Source organism: Notolepis coatsorum (genome assembly GCF_963971535.1).
Source record: "Notolepis coatsorum genome assembly, chromosome: 1".
Taxonomy (NCBI): Eukaryota; Metazoa; Chordata; class Actinopteri; order Aulopiformes; family Paralepididae; genus Notolepis; species Notolepis coatsorum.
The window spans coordinates 197,577,504-197,601,316 of record NC_140165.1 but is presented as its reverse complement, the minus strand read 5'-3'; the positions used below and the strand labels follow the sequence as shown (position 1 = coordinate 197,601,316).

At 45.9% G+C, this 23,813-nt stretch overlaps 1 protein-coding gene across 3 annotated transcripts in view; it reads right to left on the bottom strand.

Annotated features, from left to right (window-relative positions):
• The window catches only part of pdgfd (platelet derived growth factor d), a gene marked incomplete at its 3' end in the record, with an annotated part of 171,500 nt that overhangs the window by 7,515 nt on the left and 140,172 nt on the right, over positions 1 to 23,813 (bottom strand). For 2 of the 3 annotated variants that reach the window (XM_084325701.1, XM_084325703.1), the window contains one exon: positions 2,230 to 2,329. In XM_084325701.1, coding sequence (XP_084181827.1) covers positions 2,230 to 2,329 — 100 coding nt within the window. Of the gene's footprint in view, positions 1 to 2,194; positions 2,330 to 23,813 lie in introns of those variants that run through there. The other variant, XM_084325702.1, reaches the window with a different exon arrangement.

The window sequence follows — 23,813 nt, the reverse complement described above, 5'->3', positions numbered from 1 at the left end:
TGAACAAACCTTCACTCACTGGAAATGTCTTTTTCCCATAGATGTATATACGAAAATGTGAGTCTCTCTCTCCCTCTCTTTCTCTCCCTCTCTCTAACGCAGTGAGCGCTCCGTAATATGATCATGATCATTATGATCGACTGGGGGAAAAAAAATTAATACTGTATTTGTTCATTAGTTATCTAAATGTCATAAGTGAATTGTATAGAAACAACTCACCAAAATGTACTATTGCACAACACGCCCTTATTCATTGAATAAACAACTATTTGCTCATTACCAGTATGGTATTGTTTAAATTGTACAGCTTTTTGCACATCTTTGTCATGTAATTCCAACTATTCTGGACCTGAATGTACCAGTTAATTGTAATCATCTCTCTCTCTCCTTATGTCTAGTCAAGCCAGGTTGTGGAGGAGAGAGACAGGGATGAACAGGCTATAGACTACTTTGCCCATCTGAGCCTGCTATGATGCAGATGTTTTTACATCACCACCCAAAACAAGATTCAGCCAAGAGCGAGTGAGTACACTGGTCCACTTGCACTGGTACTCTTGTCCATGGCACTTACTACCCAGCTTTGTAGTGGTTTGGGGGAATAGTACAGTAGGTACGCATATTTAAGGGGGCCGCAAGGATGGTGTACTGGTGTGTGATGTCCGACCGATTATGGTGGGCCGGTCTGGGTCAAAAATGCCAGGGCCGATTTTTGGTCCCAGTCCAGCCCTGTTTGTAAGAACTTCTCACGAAGATAGTCACGAAGATAGTTACATACACCTTCGATCATGAGGTCTAATGTGTTTTTAGTTTACTAGTCTGGTTAAATAAGAATATATTCTTAGTCTACTATGTAAGAAGAAGAAGAAGAAGAAGAAGAAGAAGAAGAAGAAGAAGAAGAAGAAGAAGAAGAAGAAGAAGAAGAAGAAGAAGAAGAAGAAGAAGAAGAAGAAGAAGAAGAAGAAGAAGAAGAAGAAGAAGAAGAAGAAGAAGAAGAAGAAGAAGAAGAAGAAGAAGAAGAAGAAGAAGAAGAATGTCCTTAGTCAACTAGCCTGGTACATTCTTGTTCATATACTAGTCTGTCAGAAGGGTGGATGACCCACCAGGCACCAAGTTTGTATGTGCTATACTTCACTTATTTCAATTAGAATATTAGAGTATGATGTCTGAGGCATAATCTGAGGAGAGGCTTGATGTTAATGTTTCCATGTTTTCCACAATAAATCATAAATCATTAAGGAGGTAAAAACAGGAATGGAACGCGGAACATGGAACAGTGGAATGTCCTGATGAAACTGGCAAAGACAACGGATATGCACACATGCACGCACGTACACACACACACACATATACAGACACACACAGCATACATACACACAATGATTGTATGCTGACATATACACACACACACACACACATGCGCATGTACAAATACACACTTTCTTTCTCTCTCAAGCACATGTGTTATACAGGCCTGTCTCTCTCTCTGTATCTGTGTGTGTGTCTCTCTCTCTTACATAATTAAGTCACATTTTGTTAGCATACTGTTGGTGACCTTTCACCCCTCAGACAAAATAATATCTTCCTGATCCCTGACACACATGCAGACAGACAGGTAACTAAAGAGCTTGGCAAGAGATGAGTCTAAATATTCTCTCTCCTCTCTCTCTGTTTCTGTCTCTCTCTGCCGCCTCTCTCTCTATTGTTTTTTTGGGGTCAAGGGTCATGGCTTTCTCTGTTGGCAGAATTCCTGTTAGGAGGTCGGAATGTTTGGAATGCATAGAACATGAGCATTGTAAACCAAAATACAGCCTTTGATGTGCTAAAGAGAGAGAGAGCGAGAGAGATAGACAGAGAGAGAGGGGGTTTGTGAGAGCAAGAGACAGGGAGAGAAAGACAAAGAGAGAGAGAGTATGAGAGCAAGAGACAGAGAGAATGAGAGAGAGAACCAGAGACAGAGAGATGGTGGAGTTATTTGTCTCTCCTCCAGCTCATCTCACCAAAGGAGGAGTCAAGTCAAGAGTTTTATTTGTCACGGCATACAAGCATACAGTGATGGATGAATTATGTGTGTGTGTGCATGTGTGTTGTGTGTCCACATAAACATAAGCATAGAACGGTATTGCATATAGTCTATAAGTCCCAGAATAGAGAGAGAGAGTGTGTGTGTGTGTGTGTGTGTGTGTGTGTATGTGTCTCAGCGGGGGGCTCTAGAGGGACACACACACTCACAGCGTTCGTGGTGAGTCAGAAAGATCTCGTCCATCAGCCAACGGGTACGACGAGGCTTCTGACGATGGTAGAATGACATCGGTGGAGCATACTTCAATACCTACAGAGGGAGAGAGCGAGAGACACTACGTTTGTTTGAAAAGTTGACAAGTTGACGTTGTTCTGGTCGTCTTTGTCATAACAAGTTGACGTTGTTCTAGATGTCTTTGTCATGAAAAGTTAACATTGTTCTGGTTGTCTTTGTCATGACAAGTTAACTTTTCTTAATTATTATTATATATTTTTTTAATGTATTTATATATATATATATATGTAACGGTTTTGACAACGTCACCTCAAACTTCGATTCCCCCGAGTGGGAGTCGAACCCCGGTCTCCCACGTTGCAGGCAACAACACAGACCGCTATACCAAGAGGTGAATTCACTACTTCGCAACGTGTCTATCTGTCTTTGAGGATGTGCGAGTGAGTTTAACCCATAGCACTGCTACTCACCCCAGCCCTTCTTGACTGTGCTTCACGATACCATCCGTTACACTCACCCTCTCAAACTCACTCCACTCCACCCAAGGCACTTCGATGCCCCGAGTGGGAGTCGAACCCCGGTCGCCCACGTCGCAGGCAACAACACAGACCGCTATACCAAGAGGTGAATTCACTACTTCGCAACGTGTCTATCTGTCTTTGAGGATGTGAGTGAGTTTAACCCATAGCACTGCTACTCACCCCAGCCCTTCTTGACTGTGCTTATATATATATATATATATATATATATATATATATATATATATATATATATATATATATATATATATATATATATATATATATATATATTATTATTATTACATTTTTTTTTTTTATAACATTTCATGTCCAAACACCTTTGCCCCCTGGGCATAATGAAAATTATACATTTAGGTAGATTGATTACTGTATGGTGACAGAATCCACTCATTGCCCAAAGCGTTTCCACTTGCTTTATAGCAAGCAATCCTGGTGGTAAATACAACTGGCTTTCATTCAAATAACCTGCTGTTATTTATTCAGGCAGGCAACAGTCATTTTTAAGAAGCATGAGGGATAGGACAGAGACGAGTGGATAGAACATCTCTTCTTGAGGACAGATACGAGTGGATAGAACAGTGCTTCTTGAGGCCAGATATGAGTGGATCAGGGGTCGCGCTAGGATTTTAAACTGCCGGCCAGAATGTCCGGAATGATTACAGACAAATGATTTAAAAAAAAAAACTGCCACATCTATTTTCAATGCATGAACGACAGGCAGGTGCATTTAACACATTGGGCGCCGTGCATTGTACCCATCATTGGGTCCAGTCTGCCACCGCTGTGAGCCTATGGAGATGTTTACCTTCTTTGCAGGGCTATAACCTTTTAAATATTATAGCTATATTGACATTACTATGGCCCATTCAACATCGGGTATCTATCGTTCCGGATGTGGGAACGTTATATTTTTTCATTCATAGATTGTTGTGTTAATACCGTCGAGAATATAAGTATGTTTTTAAGCTTTTCTGCTGTAATTCCAAAAACGCGAGTTATAGGCCCTGAAGCATATTATGATAGATTATCAATTGGCGTTTCTTTCCTATACACGCTATATTAAAAAATTCAAATGTATATGATTGGTATACATTATGCTTCATCATGCGTGAAGGAAAGGGGGGGGGGGGTCGTTTATAATTCCTTGATCGTCAGTAACGGCTTTATTTAGTATGGGTTGATACATTGATCAGATGGATTGCAAACAAAGAAATGGATAATCAAGCTGGAAATAACGTTATATTCCTCTTACCGTTCGCCGATGAGACTGGAGGAAAAATATTCCAATTATTTGACGTCGATCTGCTAGATCCATTTCCCGTTTGTATGACGCAATAAACGCAGAAATCATATAGATTATTGCGTTTCGAAAGCGATCCCAATGCACTCGAGTGTTTGTCTGGACCCTGTAACAAGATAGTACTGCCGGAGGGATTTCCTCAATGCACCAGCGCCACTTCCGGTTTGGTGTAGAGTGTAACTCGCCCGATCATCCACCAGGCGGCGGTATTGAGGCGTTGCAATATCAGACAGGGTGCAGCTGCAGTCCCGCAGGGAGGCTGGATGAATTATGAATGCCATGGCGAAAAAATGAAATATTGATCCCAACAACCAATTATCACGTTGTTGGCGTTCAATGCATGGCGGGCAATAACGAATTATGACGTTGTTGGCGACCAATGTGTTAATGATGTAGCCTAACAATAACAACATATGTTACAGCGTAGTATTATATTTTGGACTGAAAACGATTTGAAAATAAGGGAATACTATAAAAATTAAATGGGCCTATTAGCCCACAGCTTCGCCTTGCACAAGCGGATGGATTGGGGTCCCCAACCTTTTTTTGCACCACGGACCGGTTTAATGTTGGCATTATTTTCACGGACCGGCCTTCAAGGTGTGGCAGCTCCGTAATAAACTTTGTTTGTTTATTCAGAACATGCCATCACCATCTCGCTACACTTACTGTATCTGCATCTGGAGAGAATTTAAAGAAAAAGCCACACAATGCTGTGTTTTCCCTCAATATATCTATATAACACCACCGGTTCTCTGTAACTAGACGTGTCTCTCCTACATTTTGACATGGGAACTGACGTTCTACAGCCCTGGCTGTGGAGAAAACGGACCCGGTCCCGTTGGTCTAGTTGAGAAGTTTCAAGCAGTAACAATCTGATTGTTAAATTGACAGTGTCCGCTGTCAAAAGATACCAGTGGAAGCAGTGGAAATAGTTGTAATCATCTTTGGAATCCTCAAAGGGAAAGGTATTATGCTAAGTTCTGCTAAAACCAAATACATATTACTTACGTACAAAATATAGGATCACTACATAAAGTCCTTTATGTTCTCCCTTCTACCCCTCCGTTTAAAGTCAGCATCTGAAAACACTCCACTTGGAGGGCCAGTTCACCACTACCCCTAGATCCACAAAAGAATCAGGGCACTCTACCCTACACAGCCACGTGCAAAATGGAGGGGTAGGGCCGATGGGGGTATTGGGAACGTTACTACCTCATATAGTTCAAGTAAAGGGACACCATAACAGTTCAAAATGATATGTTATTATCACTTTAAATTTGACAGCCCTAATTAAAATAAAAAAATTATTCTGCAAATAGTTTAACACTTTAATTGCCATGGGTTAAATTCATAATTTACCATCCCTCGCCAGCTCTATTTGTCTATGGAGAAGTTCCCCTTCTTTGCAGGGCTATAACTTTTTAAATTCTATTGCTACATTGCCATTATTATGGCCCATTCAATGTCCTATATGTATTGTTCAGGGTGTAGCAACGTTAAACTTTTTCATTCACATATTCATACTAAAATATGGTCTAAAGTATAAGTATGTTTTATCGTTTTCTGCAGCTTTCTTCAGAACGTGATTTATAGCCCTAAATGCATTATATTGATGATGAAATACAGTTTGGTAGCGATCGGCGCGAGATGAAAAATTTCCACTGGACGTACTTCTAGAATGATCTACGTATGATCTGATGATGACCGGATGGGCGGGGGATCGTTTATAATTCTGTGGGCAGCGTTAGATGATTCATCCAGAGTGGGTCATATGTTCATCATAGCAGTTTATATGGAATAAGTTAGAAAATAACGCTGAATCTTACCGTATGTTCCTCGCGCCGTTGGACGATCAGCGTGGAGTAGACCGTTTTCGATTATGGGATGTTGATCCTGATGAACCATTTCCAGGTTGTATAATACTATATATGTCCAAATAACGTTGTTTATTGAGTTAGGGCGAGCGATTGATCATCCAGTGTGTTGAGATGGAGTCCGGCTTCCGATCGCGAGTGCCCAGAGCACATATGGATGGGCACTTCCTGTTTGGCGCGCCCCTCCCTCTTGGCCGATCTGCCGATCGGCCACCAGATGGCGCTCTCGAACCGTTAGACAGTTGAGTGGAGCTCACCAGTACATCTCAGGGCTCCGGAAAGGAAATATGATTTCGATGACAGATTTTTGAAATATTGACATCAAAGACGAGTTACAGCGTCTTCAGCAGAATGAGCATGGCTAGGAATGGCGTCTTAACTCGTCATCGGCGATCATAGTGTTAACTACATCAATATTGTGCTGTCAGAACAGTATTGTTTGTATAGATGAAGTATTTAAAGTTTGCTATTCAACAATCAGGAATTGTCCCAAGAAACAAGTCATATTGAATTTGATTAATAAAGTTGAAACATCTATTAATCTATGCATGATATTTTTTTCCACAGAATCTTTTAGTTAGCAAGGCAGCATTATGTTTAATGTTTTGGGAGAGAGAGAGGGAGCATTGTTTGTTTGTGTCCTTGCTGCCCTCAAGTGGTCAGAAAACAATTATTGCAGCTTCAATGTTCTATTTGCTATCTGGTTTCTGTTATCTTGTTATAAACCAGGAAATGCCCATGTGAAACCTGCATTATAAATTCCTGTTAATGCAGGAATATTATATATATTTTTTTATTACAACAAGATTATATAAGCTAAGCAGTGTTGTGTTTATAGTTGATTTACAATGGTAAATGGATGGACTGCATTTATATACAGCTCTTTTATCCAAGCGTTTCACAACTTATGCCTCACATTCACCAATTCACTCACACATTCACATACTGATGGCGGAGGCAACCATGCAAGGTGCCAACCTGCTACATCGGAAGCATCATTAGGGGTTAAGTGTCTTGCTTTGACATGCAGCCGGGAGGAGCCGGAATTGAACCCCTGAACCTTCCGATTACCAGATTACCACTGAGACAGTCACCCCAACATTCATTATGGTGGAAGCTAATACATTTTACATTAATAATGCTATGACGTTATCATGAAACGGCAACAATTTTATGACAAGTAGTTGAAAATATGATGACAAGATAATTATTGTATTGGAGAGACTGAATTCATTGATACCCAATTCACTATTAAGAACAAGCAACACAGGATTCAGATAATTTTATTGTCACAGCTTTTTTAAATGTAAAAATGTTCCTCAACGGTTCCTCAACCGTAGTAGATTTGTAGACAACAACTATACAATACAAGGTAAAAAACAGTGGATAAAAAATAATATATACTAGGGCTGACCCCTATTAGTCGAATAGTCGACTAATCGATCAAAAGGAGCTATAATCGACTGCCAACCTCTTAGTCGAATAATCTTTTTTAAAATAATTATTATACTTTAAAAAAAAGTATTCTTCATCATTCTTTCCAAAAGAAAAGAGGCCTAGAAGCGTGGCTAACGCTAATGGCATGCATACCAGAGGCTAACTGCCTAAGAAAACAGGCACAGGCACTGAAAGATGATTTCACCCATCTAATGAACACACTAGACTAGACCAGGGGTTCCCAAACTTTTCAGGCCGGGACCCAGAAAATAAGGCGTCAGAGAGCCGCGGCCCAATGCACATCGTCAGGCTTTTTTTTTTCTTTTTCTTTGCCAGGTGACCGATTTTTTAAGCCAAATATCACTTCAAGCCTATTAAGTTAGTTCAAGTTAGTTATTCATTTATATGTGCTATTTATGAGAGGGCTAACTTGTTGCAAAATAATAATGATAATAATAATAGCCTCATTAAAATACTATTGTTGCTTCGGTTGTTTTCAGCATTTTATGTGCATAATCTGTTATTTAGTTTGAAATGTTCGTTGAAATAAGTAGATTTTTCGTTTTTGTTTATTTATTAAGTTAATATAAAACCATATAGTCACATTTTAGAATACATCTAGAAACACTGTCCTGGCCTGCTTCTAAGTTCAGTGGCCTGACAAAAAAAAAAAAAAAAAAAAAAAAAAAAAAAAAAAAAATTTAATCATCTCACGGCCCTCCCGTGGCTGCTCGCGGCCCACCTTTGGGTCGCGACCCCGACTTTGGGAACCACTGGACTAGACAAATATCAAGATGTATCCATCAGTGGACCAATTGCATGCTTTCGCAGAGGACAAGAAGCCTTCCTTCGACTCCTTCAGACATTAAGCACCCCCACAGCCCAAATTAGAAAATGTTTACCTTATTTTTTTTTCATAGTCGACTAATAGTCGACTATACAAATCCTTAGTCGGGGACAGCCCTAATATATATTCTATAGTGTAAATAGCAGCAGTGTGTGTGTGTGTAATAAGTGTGCTTGTGTGGTGTGTAAGTCACTTAAGGTGTTTTTGTGTGTATGCTCATGTGATAATTTAGAGTATGTCCATTAGTAGTAGCTGTTCAGTGTTCTTTTGAATGTGGACCTGAGACTGCGGTACCGTCTGCCAGATGGCATGAGCTCAAACAGTTTGTGGTTTGGGTGTCTGGGGTCTTTCAGGATCCTGTATGCCTCTGTGAATATACTGTCTATGGTGAGTAGGTTGTATCCGCAGCAGCGTTTCCGTTAGCCGGTAATTACCGGTATTTGACCGGCAAAATCTGTTGAAGTCCGACATATTTAATCTCTCCGGTCTTAACACTTTAATTGCCGGAAACGCCGTAACTCGTCATTGCCTGCCATGCTCATTCTGCCGAAGACGCCGTAACACGTCTTCATATTTCTCCTCCGGGGACCTGAGATATACTGCTGATCTCCACTCAACTCTCTAACGGTTCAAGAGCGCCATCTGGTGGCCGATCGGCAGATCGGCCAACAGGAAGTGACGCGCCAAACAGGAAGTGCTCATCCATATTTCGTCCGGGCACTCGCAATCGTTAGCCGGACTCCATCTCAACACACTGGATAATCAATCGCTCGCCCTAACTCAATAAACAACGTTATTTGGACGTATATAGTATTATACAACCTGGAAATGGTTCATCTAGATCAACATCCCATAATCGAAAACTGTCTACTCCAAGCTGATCGTCCAACAGCGCGAGGAAGATACGGTAAGATCCAGCGTTATTTTCTAACGTGTTCCATATAAACTGCTCTGATGATCATATGACCCACACTAGGTGAATGATATAACGTTGCCCACGGAATTATAAACGACCCCCCGCCCATCCGGTCAACATCAGATGATACGTAGTAACTTCTAGAAGTACCTCCAGTTGACATTTTTTATCTGGCACCGATCGCTACCAAACTGTATTTGATCATCAATATAATGCATTTGGGGCTATAAATCAAGTTCTGGAGAAAGTTGCAGAAAACGATAAAAACATACTTATACTTTAGACCATATTTTAGTATGAATATGTGAAAGAAAAAGTATAACGTTGCTACACCCTGAACAATGGATATAGGACATTGAATGGGCCATAATAATGTCAATTTAGCAATAGAATTAAAAAAGTTATAGCCCTGCAAAGAAGGGGAACTTCTCCATAGACAAATAGAGCTGGCTAGGGATGGTAAATTATGAATTTAACCATGGCGATCAAAGTGTTAATGTCCGGTGAAAATAATTCCCTCTAAGCACAATTTGAATTGTATTAAAATAGGCTAAAATTAAATAGCCTATGCGATGAACGAAACAATCATTACATTTGTTTCATCGTTGCTTCACCAAGCAGGTATAATAATGTTGTCAGCGGGAGCTTGCTGCTAGATTTGCGACTGCATGCAGCTGCAGAGCCACAGAATCCACCATAACCCACCCATCTGTACCGGCACAGTGCAGTACTCCAATTCAGCCATTGGCAATTCAGCTGTTGGGTGGGGGGCGCTGTTGAGCGGTCCCCAGATAGAGCCTGAAAACAGCTGAAGCTGCTGGTCTGCAGCGCCATACTCTCGCAAATAAGTCGTTGGGAGGTGGAGATTCATCACGCAAACCCACTATAATGTTGCCGTCTCTCTCTGCCAAATTTCTCAGTTCTTCGCTTGATGTCCAATATAACGGAATTCGTTAGCTCATAAAAATGTGATTATAACAGACTGCTGTTTATTAATGTCGGGCGACTGCCCACAGACACCTATTTGATTTAAAGTCGGCAGCAGCACGGAGTCTCTGGACTTATTTTATTTGGAATATAATGACTGTATACGCAAAAGTAGCCTAGTTTTAAGTTAACATATGGTGCTGGGCCCTTGGAATCATCCTAAGCTACCCCCCCCCCCAGCTACGCCCCTGCAGTCATCTGGCAATCCGGAGGTTCCCGGTTAGATTCCCGCTCCTCCAGGGCAGCGTGTCGATGTGTCCTTGAGCAAGACACTTAACCCCTAATTGCTCCCAATGAGCAGGTTGGCACCTTGCATGGTTGCCTCCGCCATCCGTGTGTGAATGTGTGAGTGAATGTGTGAGTGAATGGGTAAAAATGTGAGGAACAAATTGTAAAGCGCTTTGGATAAAAGCGATATATAAAAAAGCAGCCATTTACCATTTAGTCACATTACTACTGTATGTTCTTGTTCTCTACTCTGTTGCTTAAGTTGTTCGCCTGGATCTCTTGTTCTTCGACCTTGTCCTAATCTCTATTATCATCCTCTCTCCTGGACAAGAGGCAGGGGAACTATGTGAGAATGCTGTTCATCGACTACAGCTCAGCATTCAATACCATAGTCCCCTCCAAACTCATAGCCAAGCTCAGGGACCTGGGCTTGAACTATGACCTCTGCCAGTGGGTCTTGGACTTCCTGACGGGCAGACCCCAGGTGGTGAGAGCAGGCAACTGCACCTCCTCATCCATCACTCTCAACATAGGGGCCCCCCAGGGCTGTGTTCTGAGTCCCCTCATCTACTCCCTGTACACACATGACTGTGTGGCACAGCGGAACAACAACACAATCATCAAATTTGCTGACGACACAGTAGTGGTGGGCCTGATCTCTGCAAACGACGAGAGGGCCTACCTGGAGGAGGTCAAGGTTCTAGCGGGATGGTGTCAAGAGAACAGCCTCTCCCTGAACGTCAGCAAAACAAAGGAGATGATTGTGGACTTTAGGAGGTCGGGGGTCAGGGACTACAGCCCCCTCAGCATTGACGGGGCACCGGTTGAGAGAGTGAACAGTTTTAAGTACCTCGGAGTCCACATATCCGAGGACTTGACATGGACCACTCATTGACAGTGTTGTGAAGAAGGCACGGCAACACCTCTACTTCCTCAGGCGCCTAAGGAAGTTCCACTCAGTCAGAAGATCCTTAAGAACTTCTACTCATGCACAATAGAGAGCATCCTGACTGGCAATATCACCTCCTGGTTTGGGAATAGCACTGCACAAGACCGTAGCAGACTACAGAGAGTGGCCCGCTCAGCCGAACGCACAAGTGGAGGGGGGCTTCCCACTCTCCAGGGCATTTACAACAAGCGGTGCATGGGCAAGGCTAAGAGAATTATCAAAGACTTGAGCCACCCTAACAACTGCCTCTTTGAACTGCTGCGGTCAGGCAAGCAATACCGGAGTCTCATGGCAAGCACAGAGAGACTCAGAATAAGCTTCTATCCCCAGGCCATCAGGATGCTCAACAAACAATAACACTATGTAACAACCATCAAATGCACTCACAGCACACACATCCACACGCACACACTCACTTTAAACATATAACTCACTGCAGCACCCACTTTAACCACTTTAGAACACCTAAGCACACTTTATATTTATTGGTAAAGAATTACAACTACAACCCATACCTCATTACACCTTACTGTAAATTGTACCTAAATTGTACCTCATCCCACCTCTGCTTTGCATTGTATAGTATATTGTATGGTAACTCAGTTACTTCTACTCTACATTGAGCATTGTATATATGTATATACTGAAAATGTTTGTCTACATACTTGACTTCTATTTCATACTTGCTATACTTATTTTATACTTATCTATTTTTGCCTAGCACAGTCTCTGGAGCGAAACAGAAAGAAGCATTTTGTATAAAAGTATTCTGTACTTCTGTATGACAACTAATAAAGAAACTTGAAACTTGAACTCTCCTAGCCTGTACAGTGAAGACCTGGAGACGTTGGCCTGTTGGTTATGACCTGGAGACACTGACCTGCTGGTGAAGACCTGGAAACACTGGCCTTGCTCACAACCTTGTTCTAATCTCTATTCTCATCCTCTCTCCTAGCCTGCACAGTGAATACCTGGAGACGCTGGCCTGCTGGTTAAGACCTAGAGACACTGACCTGCCGGCTAAAACCTGGAGACACTGGCCTGGTTCACAAAGTACTGCTCTGACCTACGCCCGGCTGACGACAACTGCTCCTGCTCTCACCCCGTCTCTCTGACTTCCATGCCCCCGTATCCCGGACGTTACGAGAACCTCTTCTGTGTACAGACCCATGTCTGGACTTAGACCACAACCACAACCGTGATACAGGCTGGTACTTTGCATAAGGTGAGGGAGAGGTTGAATATGTTGATGAACACGCCTGCTAGATCTGAAGCACTCCACCTGGAATTCCATCTGGACCGGTTGCTTTCCTGATGTTGAACTCTCTGTGCACTTCCGTCTCAGTGATGACTGGTGGGGGTGGGCATGGCAGGGCCATGGTGAGCGGGGGAGTTTTTAATAATTTGTTTTACCTCAAACTGTGTGTAGAAGGTGTTGAGCTTGTCCCGATGGTTGTTCCTCCCCTTAAAGTCTGTGCTATTCTGTAGTCCTCTGCAGACACTTGTCATTGCTGTTCATCTGCCCTTCAATCTTCGCCTTATATTCCTTCCTTGCCATTTTTATTTCTCTCCTGAGATTGCATTTGTTATTTTTTATTTTGTCCATATATCCAGACTCAAAGGCTCTTTCCTTCAGGCTCCTCAAACCCACTCCAGTCTGTGCATGCAAAGCAGGCTGAAAGTGTGGCCTCTGATTCGTCGTCCCACCGGAGTACTTCCTTCTCGGTGGGCAGGTCCTGCTTCAGCTTCTGCCTATAGGTGGGCCGCAGCAAGTCTGAGGAGTGGTCTGATTTTCCAAACAGTGGGCGGAGGAGGGCCTTGTATCCATTCCTGAAACAGCTGTATGTGTGATCCAAAATGGCCGACCCGCAAGTTTGTTTATGGATGTGTTGATAGTTGAAGTGAAGTGCAGACACATTAAAAAAGCACAGCAGAGGATGTTCTTCCTGCGGCAGCTGAAGAAATTCAACCTGCCAAAGACAATGATGGTGCACTTCTACACAGCCATCATCGAGTCCATCCTCACCTCCTCCATCACAGTATGGTACGCTGCAGCCACTGCCAAGGACAAGGGCAGGCTGCAGTGTGTCATTCATTCTGCTGAGGAGGTGATCGGCTGCAATTTTCCATCTCTCCAGAACTGAATAGCTGTCTCAAGCGATTTCCACCATTTGCACAACATACCCGACGAGATAGCGAGACCTCCGGAATCCCTGTGGATTGTTATCAGACCCGGCAGGTGACGCAGGTGGTGGCGGGAGAGGAAACAGAAGCAGGGCTGCCGGTCTGGTTTTCTGGCGAAAGGTTTCCTTGCCGAGCATATACCTCACCAACGTTAGATCTATGGTCCACAAAATGGACAAACTAGCACTAGAGCTGGCTGGTAATCGCTACATTCAGGACTGTTGTTTTCTGGTCATTTCCGAGGCCACACGCTGCCCCGTTGGGACAGAAACAAAGACTCCGGTAAGAGCAGGGGAGGTGGTCTCTGTGTTTATGTGCATAACACCTGGTCTAACAACAGTACTATTATAGACAGTCACTGTTCCCCCGACCTAGAGTTCATGTCAGTGAAATGCAGACCCTATTTTCTGCCAAGAGAGCTAACAGTAGTGATTACAGTATGTTGCTGTTTACATACCACCAGATGCTAATGGCCATGTATATTCCAACATTAAACATGCATACAGAGCCATCCACCCCCCCCCCCCCCCCCCCACCTAGGCCAGAGTCAGACCACCTCTCCTTGCTGCTCACCCCTGCCTACACCCCCCTTAAAGGCAATGACAAGGACTGTTACAACTTGGCCTGAGGATGCACTGTCCCTACAGGACTACTTTGCACACACTGCATGGGATGTATCATGGGATGTATTTGAAGACCAGGACCTGTCTACACACACAGAGTCGGTACTATACTACATCAAGTACTGTATCAGCAATGTCACTGTGGAAAAAAGCATCCAGGTTTTCTCAAACCAGAAACCCTGGATGACAAGCCAGGTCTGCATGCTCCCCAAGGCCTGTGTTAACAGGCCTAACCCTAACACCCTAGCAACCACCTATAACACCCTAGCAGCCACCTAGAAACACCCTAGCAACCACCTAGGGGGCAGCGGTGGCCTAAAGGTTAGAGAAGCGGGTTTGTGACCGGAAGGTCGCCGGTTCGATCCCACGGACAGGCAGGGAAAATCTGGGATGGGGAAGTGAATTAATAACTCTCTCCCATACCCTTAACACCAACCGCTGAAGTGCCCTTGATCAAGGCACTAAACCCCCAACTGCTCCAGTGAAGTTGCTCAGTGGCCAATGGTGTCAGACTGAGGTTGTACTAGGCAGCTTCCAGGTGTGAATGCAACTGTGTGAATGTGAAGCAGGGCATAGCTGAAAAAGAGCATTTGTGCTCAGCGAACCTACCCTGGGTAAAAAAAGGTTAAAAAAATAAAAATCACCCTAGCAATCACCTATAACGCCCTAGCAACCACCTAGAAACACCCTAGCAACTAGGGCTGGGCGATTCTTGCTAAAATGTGAATCACGATTTTTCTCTCTAAGAATTGAGATCACGATTCTCTCACACGATTCTTATTCTTTCAATAAAATCATTTATTGCACTCTTTCTTAAACAGACAACATAACATATATCAAAGTGCTTGACTTAAACTTAAACATAACATATATGAAAGTTGTAACTGAGGGGTACAATTCCCTGACTGTATTGAGAGTATGGTATTATTAAACCACTACTTAGTTATGTACTTTAATTACTGGCCATACAGTACACGGTATATATGGTGAACACCCACACAAGAATACAGCTTAACAAAGAAAGTCATATTTAGAAGTATTTATTAGCAGAGCATCAATAGTAGGTTACAATATTGAGAATTATGAGTTGCGCTTATATGGCGAAGAACACTTAAGTAGGTCAAGAGCGTAAGTCCATGAGCATATTACGATGGGTATAATTAATACCACCTGTAGCATAAGAATTATATAAGGCACACTTCGCGCTGGGTATTGGCGGCGTCGCGCTGTGCGTTGGCGCTGGCATGGGCGGCGTCGCGCTGTGCATTGGCGGCGTCGCGCTGTGCATTGGCGGTGGCGCGCTGTGCCTCGGCGCGGCCTCTTTCAATGTTCTCTTCCGTCTGAAGGCGTCTGGTCTCCAGTCTTATGCGGTCGTCTTCACTCCTTTGTTGCGCCTGGAAGCGCTCTCGCTCGGTTGCAGCGTGTTCGCGCTCACTGAGGGCTTGCGCTTGGAGTTGCGCGTGAAGGCGCTCTCGTTGGTCTGCAGCTTGTTCGCGCTCGCTCGTCTGTTGCGCTTGAAGTCGATCGCGTTCACCCTGAAGTCGATCGCGTTCGGTGGAGGCTGCCAGGGTGGCGATGAATGCCTGCGCCAGCATCTTGTCCGCTTCGCTGGGGGAAGACACCGACGGAGGTGATCGGCTTCTGGCAGTGCTCGTTGGAGATCTGTTCTCTGGGCGCGCCTCGAGGTCCGTCTCCTGGGCGCGCTTCTCTTCTGGTAGTGGGTCGGGTTCTGTCCCTGGAGCGCTTTCTTTATCCTGGAGCTCTCCGGGGACCGTCCCGTTGACGTTGTCTGGGGGTATAGTCATGTCATGTCCCCCCTGGTCCCCCCCGTGGGCTTGGTCAGTTTCGTTAGAACCCACTGGGGTCTCTACTGGCAGGGTCGTCTGGTCGGTAGGATTTGACATGCTTTGACTATCCGCTTTATTTATTTTATCCGCATTTGACGTCTTTATAAAGCTAGGTATTAGACTGACAGCGTATGCCTCTAGATAGGGAGGTGGCTGACGTCTGCGCTGCAGGCGTTCTAGCTCGGGGGAGCTGCTTGGGGAGTGTTCACCGCTGGCCATGGTTAAAATCAATATTATATTAGATATTACACTGATACTCTCCGGCTCGAAGGACCAATTGTAACTGAGGGGTACAATACCCTGACTGTATTGAGAGTATGGTATTATTAGGTAGGTTGACGTAGGTGCACATACTTCGCCATCAGCTGTGGGATGGGGTAGGTGTACTGTGACAGGCCTATGTCGTGGCTGGTGAAGACGTTGGTAATACTATACTGCTTCTCGGGCTGGTCCACCGCTGCTATCTTGAAGGAGACATTTTCACCCTTTATGGTCTTCTGGTCTCTTCTGATGGTACGTATTGTCATTGTTCCTTTGGCACCCCGCAGGCCCAACTGGGCTGCGGCGGAAGCGAGGAGGAGAGTCTTTTCAGACCCATCGTCTAGGACGGCGTAAGTGTCCAGGACCTTGTCCTCGTAGCTCAGGAGCACTCTGACCACTTTGATGAGCACTCGGGGGGTCCTGCTATGCTGGTCTATATGGAGCACTCCTGTTGGCCGGTTGCCTTGTTTGGTTAATCTTTGCTGGTGGGCCCCGCACAGTGCTGCGCGGTAAGCGGCGCCCGCCTGGGCCGCCTCACGCCACTGGTCAACTTGGACGGGGTTCAGTGTCTTATATTCGGCGCACTGTGCCAGCCAGTGTCCGCCGTCGCAGTAGGTACAGCAGGGGGCGGTCTGGTGGATCTTCGGTACTGGTGCCACCGCCTCGGCCAGGTACATTACCGTGACGGGCCCACTTTGTTGTCCTGGCGGACGCCTGATGATGTCATGCAGGACCTCCAAGTGGGCGCCGCCGCACCTGCTGCACTTCTTCTTCAAACGGCACTCAGCTGCCATATGGCTGCGCGCGCAGCGGAAGCAGCGGCGGTGGTCTTTGATCCACTGACTCACCTCGTCCGTGGTCAGCTTCTTGAAAGTGTCGCATTGATACAGCCGATGTTCCCCTTCACAGTACTGGCATTCAATCTTCCACTCCTCTTTCGTCGAGGGGGTGTTGTGGTTCTTGTGCTGCGGTACTGATTCGGCTTGGTGCATAACGGTCACCGACCGGCGGTTATCATTTGATCCCCGAGGTCCTGGTCTTGGGCTTGGTCCACTCCACACGAACGTGTCCAGTCGTAGGCTGCTGACCTCCCTGGCGAGGAAATCAGATAGGTCTAGGAGGGATGCCTCTGGGCCGTTGGGGTCGCGGTGGTCTCTTTGCCGCCTGAAGCGCTCTTGTCGGGCGGGAGGGAGCTTCTCTAATATCCTTTCTACATTAGAGTTAGCATACAGTTCATATATCCCTTTCTCCTTTTGGGACCCCAGCATCCCTACCAGGGACTGTACCTTGATAGAGAGGTCATCCAATGCTCTATTGTCTCTGGCTGGGGGGAGGCGGTCGATATCTCTTATTTCCTGTATCACGTAGTCCCATATGCGTCCATAACGCTGGTCGAGGGCTACTAGAGCCGCGGTGTATGGGGTACTTGAGTTGGAATATGCCAGCGCTATATTATGCGCTCTGGGCACCTTCAGGTGCTTGAGGAGGATAGCATATTTGTACGTCTCATCAGGGACGTCGGACATCATAGTCTCCAAGCACATCCGTAATTCCGTGTACTGTGCTCTGTCCTCACGCGTAAAGTCTGGGAACGTCGGTGTGCCAAGGTACGATGCCATGGATGGCTGGCACATCGGTGAGCGTTGGGGAAGAGGCCTCCTGGGCGAGTCTCCCCGTACGTGTTGTCGTGGGTTGGTACTTGGTGGGTACCAGGGGCCGGGTACCCAGGTGCTGTTCCTCGGTGCTGACGGTGCGTCAAACTCATCCGTGAGTTGAGTCGGGGGTTTGTAGCGCAGTGACTCGGGGCTGACGTCTGGGCTGTACTGGGCCTCCTGGTCCAGAGTACGTTGCTGCTGGTCGGGGCTGTACTGGGCCTCCTGGTCCAGAGTACGTTGCTGCTGGTCGGCTTGACATTCCTCCTCTTCCTCTTCCTCTTCCTCTGCTAGGTCCTGGAGTCTTCTGGTCAGTCTCTCGGCGACGTAGGCCGGTTCTTCCCGGTTGCTGGGTCTCGTATGGACCGGCCGGGGAGGGGGTTCGGAGACGCAGACAGGATCCTCCTGTTGGCGGGGTCCCGGGTCGCTTGGTCGGGTAGGGGAATGTGCCCTAGACCCTTGTCGGGATAATCTCCGGGAGCTCCGTGCGGAGAGAGGGGATGTCGCCATGGCAATCAATTGTTCTACCATCTGCGCCTGCAGCCGGTCGCGCTCTGCTTCGCGCTGGGTATGGGCGGCGTCGCGCTGTGCATCGACGGCGTCGCGCTGTGCTTCACGCTGGGTATTGGCGGCGTCGCGCTGTGCGTTGGCGCTGGCATGGGCGGCGTCGTGCTGTGCATTGGCGGCGTCGCGCTGTGCATTGGCGGTGGCGCGCTGTGCCTCGGCGCGGCCTCTTTCAATGTTCTCTTCCGTCTGAAGGCGTCTGGTCTCCAGTCTTATGCGGTCGTCTTCACTCCTTTGTTGCGCCTGGAAGCGCTCTCGCTCGGTTGCAGCGTGTTCGCGCTCACTGAGGGCTTGCGCTTGGAGTTGCGCGTGAAGGCGCTCTCGTTGGTCTGCAGCTTGTTCGCGCTTGCTCGTCTGTTGCGCTTGAAGTCGATCGCGTTCACCCTGAAGTCGATCGCGTTCGGTGGAGGCTGCCAGGGTGGCGATGAATGCCTGCGCCAGCATCTTGTCGGCTTCGCTGGGGGAAGACACCGACGGAGGTGATCGGCTTCTGGCAGTGCTCGTTGGAGATCTGTTCTCTGGGCGCGCCTCGAGGTCCGTCTCCTGGGCGCGCTTCTCTTCTGGTAGTGGGTCGGGTTCTGTCCCTGGAGCGCTTTCTTTATCCTGGAGCTCTCCGGGGACCGTCCCGTTGACGTTGTCTGGGGGTATAGTCATGTCATGTCCCCCCTGGTCCCCCCCGTGGGCTTGGTCAGTTTCGTTAGAACCCACTGGGGTCTCTACTGGCAGGGTCGTCTGGTCGGTAGGATTTGACATGCTTTGACTATCCGCTTTATTTATTTTATCTGCATTTGACGTCTTTATAAAGCTAGGTATTAGACTGACAGCGTATGCCTCTAGATAGGGAGGTGGCTGACGTCTGCGCTGCGGGCGTTCTAGCTCGGGGGAGCTGCTTGGGGAGTGTTCACCGCTGGCCATGGTTAATATCAATATTATATTAGATATTACACTGATACTCTCCGGCTCGAAGGACCAATTGTAACTGAGGGGTACAATTCCCTGACTGTATTGAGAGTATGGTATTATTAAACCACTACTTAGTTATGTACTTTAATTACTGGCCATACAGTACACGGTATATATGGTGAACACCCACACAAGAATACAGCTTAACAAAGAAAGTCATATTTAGAAGTATTTATTAGCAGAGCATCAATAGTAGGTTACAATATTGAGAATTATGAGTTGCGCTTATATGGCGAAGAACACTTAAGTAGGTCAAGAGCGTAAGTCCATGAGCATATTACGATGGGTATAATTAATACCACCTGTAGCATAAGAATTATATAAGGCACACTCGTAGTCAGCTGGAGATACTAAGGGGGTTCCCTCCGGTTGTAAGCCAGCAGGGGAGAGGAATGTTCGAATGCAAAAGTCTGGATCAACGAGGAATCAATAAGCTCCAGCTACGGGAGGCGGTACATATACTCCCCTCGATCGGCAGACAAAAGCAGCAGCTATAATCCAAGTATGCGCGACAGCATGGATGAAAGCCAGCCAGCCTCTTCCTAGAGACGGGCTCGAGTGATGCTCCTCACGGGTAGATCCCACACAGCAGTGGGGTAGACGGTTCTCTGCTCCAGCAGCCACAGTACCAAAAGCAATATAATCCAGCCGGAAAAGGCTCTGCATTCACCGGTGTAGATTCTCCTGTGCACGGTACTTCACATTTAACTAGGTCGAACTTGACATTATTTCACTAAGCTCTGACACTTTTATTATCCTATTCGCACATATTATAAGTGCTCTATTTAGACGCAAAGTTGCTCACTTCACTTGGTCGTTGACTCGTGGTGAAGGCTTTAACGTTAAGATTATACGTTACTTTGAACGAATGATGAACTGAATGAACTGTGGACTAAGTGCTGCTGTATCCACCTGCGCCGTATTTATATGTAAGGTGAATAATCTAGTGCCAACCTCAGTTCTGTCTCGTATTACTGCGCAAACCTGGACATGTTGAGACAAGCCTTGGCGGTGGCTTTGAACTCGCCATTGGGGGTATGGTCGTTGGCGCCTAGGGGTCGCTGTCCAATAGGAGAACGAATATTATGGTCTGGCTTGTACCTAGGTAAAGGGATATTCCGTGTATATGTACAAAGAATATACAAGGGATATCAGACGATATACAAATATTATACAATATATCTCAAGTAATAAATATATATATTCGGTTTAATCTGACCCTTTGTAACAAAAGTGCTTGACTTAAACTTAAAATTATCTTGTAACATACAAAATAACTCAAGTCAGAATCGTCATCATTTTAAAAAGTAAAGTAAAAAGTAAAAAAATACAAAATACAAAATTTATAATTTTCTTTTTTTATTATAAAAAAAACATCATTTATAAATGAGATTGCATAGGTCTATGAATCGAGATCGTGATTTTTTTTCTATTAATTGCACAGCCCTACTAGCAACCACCTATAACACCCTAGCAACCACCTAGCAACACTCTAGCAACCACCTATAACACCCTAGCAACCACCTAGAAACACCCTAGCAACCACCTATAACACCCTAGCAACCACCTAGAACACCCTAGCAACCACCTATAACACCCTAGCAACCACCTAGAACACCCTAGCAACCACCTATAACACCCTAGCAACCACCTAGAAACACCCTAGCAACCACCTAGTACACCTTAGTAATCACCTAGCAACACCCTAGCAACCACCTAGAAACACAATAGCAACCACCTATAACAACCTAGCAACCACCTAGAAACACCCTAGCAACCACCTATAACAATCAACCCATCTCCCTATTCTTAGGCCCCTCCCCTTATGTGTATATTTTGAACCGTTTGTCGTAGAGAATTGTGGTTTGTGCCATTGTACTCAGTAGGGATATCCTCTTTCATTGGTCGATGTTGACCACACATCTAATATTAGGCCCCTCCCCTTTGGTATATTTTGAACCATTTGTCGTAAAGACTCAAGAGAGGGGTGGTTGAGTTCGAATCCAGCTCACAGCTCCGGGGTTGTCACCAGCTTGGCTGGCCGTCTGCACTAATACAATTGGCTGTATTAGAGGGTGGGAGAAGCTGGCGGGGTGGGTCCGGGTCGTTGTAAACAGCGACTCCTACAGTTCGGTCGGGGCGCCTGCTAAGCGCGGATAGGACTTGAGGGGGATAGTGTGGTCCTCCCACACGCTACGCCCTCTCGATGAGAATCCGCGCTGCCAGGTGAAAAGAAGCGGTGATTGGCTGGACGTGTGTCGGAGGAAGCACGTGGTAGCCTCCACTCTCCCAGATGATCTGACTGTGGGGGGTAAGTGCGCAGCAACCAGGAAGGGACTGGGAATTGGCATACGACTAACATTGGGATGGGAGAAAATCGGAGGAAAATGGAGGGGGAAAAAGAACAAAAAAAAAAAAAAAAAGAGAGGGGTGGTTGAATTCCGCAAGGAGATCCCCTTTCATTGGTCTATGTTGACCACGCCCCCTATGCTTAAGTCCCACCCCCTTTTGTATCTTTTGAACCGTTTGTCATAGAGACTCACAAGAGACCCTCTCCCATTGACCAGTGGTGCACAGGCATCACCCACAGGCATATGCCCCAGTTTGCAACCATCGCAACCCCACTTACAGCACTGACCAATAAGGACCAGAAGAATCCAGTAAAATGGTCAGAGGAGTGTGAAACGGCTTTCAAAACATTGAAATCCCACCTATGTTCCTCCCCTGTCCTCAAGAGCCCGGACTTCACCAGATCGAACCGGCGACCTTCCGGTCACAAACCCGCTTCTCTAACCTTTTTTTGTTTTTGGTAGATTTTTATTGTTTTTTTTTTTTTTTTTTTTTTTTTTTTTACTACTGGGCAGTCCGGTAGAGAGAGAGAGAGAGGAAGAATGGGAGATAGACAGGGGAAGACATTCGGCAAAGGTGTGTTGTGACGCAGCGCATTATGTGGTTCGCCACTCGGGCGCCCCCACCAGAAGATTTCTGGTACAGGTGGATGCATCCGAAGTTGGCCTTGGAGCAGTCTTGGCCCAAGGAGATCCTATACCTAAGCCGCAAGCTGAAGCCACCAGAGACCAGGTATTCCACAGTGGAAAAGGAGGGCCTGGCCATTAAATGGGCGCTGGAGAGTCTGCAGTACTACCTGCTTGGACGGGAATTTTACCTGGAAACGGACCACCGAGCTCTCACTAGGATCAACTCCATGAGGGACCACAACAGCCGCCTTACCCGATGGTACCTCTCACTCCAGCCATTTAAGTTTAACATCCAACACCGATCAGGCAAGACCAATGTGGTGGCAGATTACCTATCCAGGTTGCCGCACATCGCCAACTTCGAGGAGGAGAGGGATGATGTGACGGAGCAGCTCCGTCACTGACTGCGGGCAGTGCACATACATACACACGCACCACATTATACTATGGAATGATGGACAATGAGTGCGGACAGCGCACATGAAAACACACACACACACACACGCCATATATGCTGCGGAGCAACGCATACACACGCACACTGTCAGCTTTCTTAGTATGTCCGAATGTCCGAATTCTCACAATCATTCATTCCTTTTCCGTTGTCATAGCAGAATGACAGCTTGGGAGTGCTACGTTCATTCATTCAAGGGAAAGAGAGACAGAGAGAGTGAAGTAAATAGAGGGAAAGAGAGACAGATAGAGATAATGAGATAGAGGGAAAGAGAGAGACAGAGGGAATGAGATAGAGGGAAAGAGAGAGATGTAGAGAGACAGGGAGAGAGGGAATGAGATAGAGGGAAAGAGATAGACAGATGGAGAGAAGGAATGAGATAGAGGGAAAGAGAGCTACAGGGGGAGAGAGGGAATGAGATAGAGGGAAAGAGAGAGACAGAGGGAGAGGGAGAATGAGATAGAGGGAAAGAGAGAGACAGAGGGAGAGAGGGAATGAGATAGAGGAGGATATATGTGTTTCATTGTTGATGCAGTGACTGGCTCTGCAATCCGTCCTCGTCTCTACTCATCCTTCCCTCTCCCAGTTTATCTTCTTCTCTCTTCCTCATCTTCTCTTTCTCCTCCTCTCTCTCTCTCTCTCTCTCTCTCTCTCTCTCTCTCTCTCTCTCTCTCTCTCTCTCTCTCTCTCTCTCTCTCTCTCTCAATTTCGCAGAGTAAATTTTACTCAAAATGAGTACATTTTACTCAGTTTGAGTAAAATGTACCCTGCAAAATGTACTGTGTGTGTGCTTTATAATAAGAAACATGAAGGCTTGGCGTGAATAAATATGATATGTGAATGATAAATATGAGTGTATGCGTGCGTGTGTGTGTGTGTGTGTGTGTGTGTGTGTGTGTGTGTGTGTGTGTGTGTGTGTGTGTGTTCATGCATATGTGCCCATACACTCT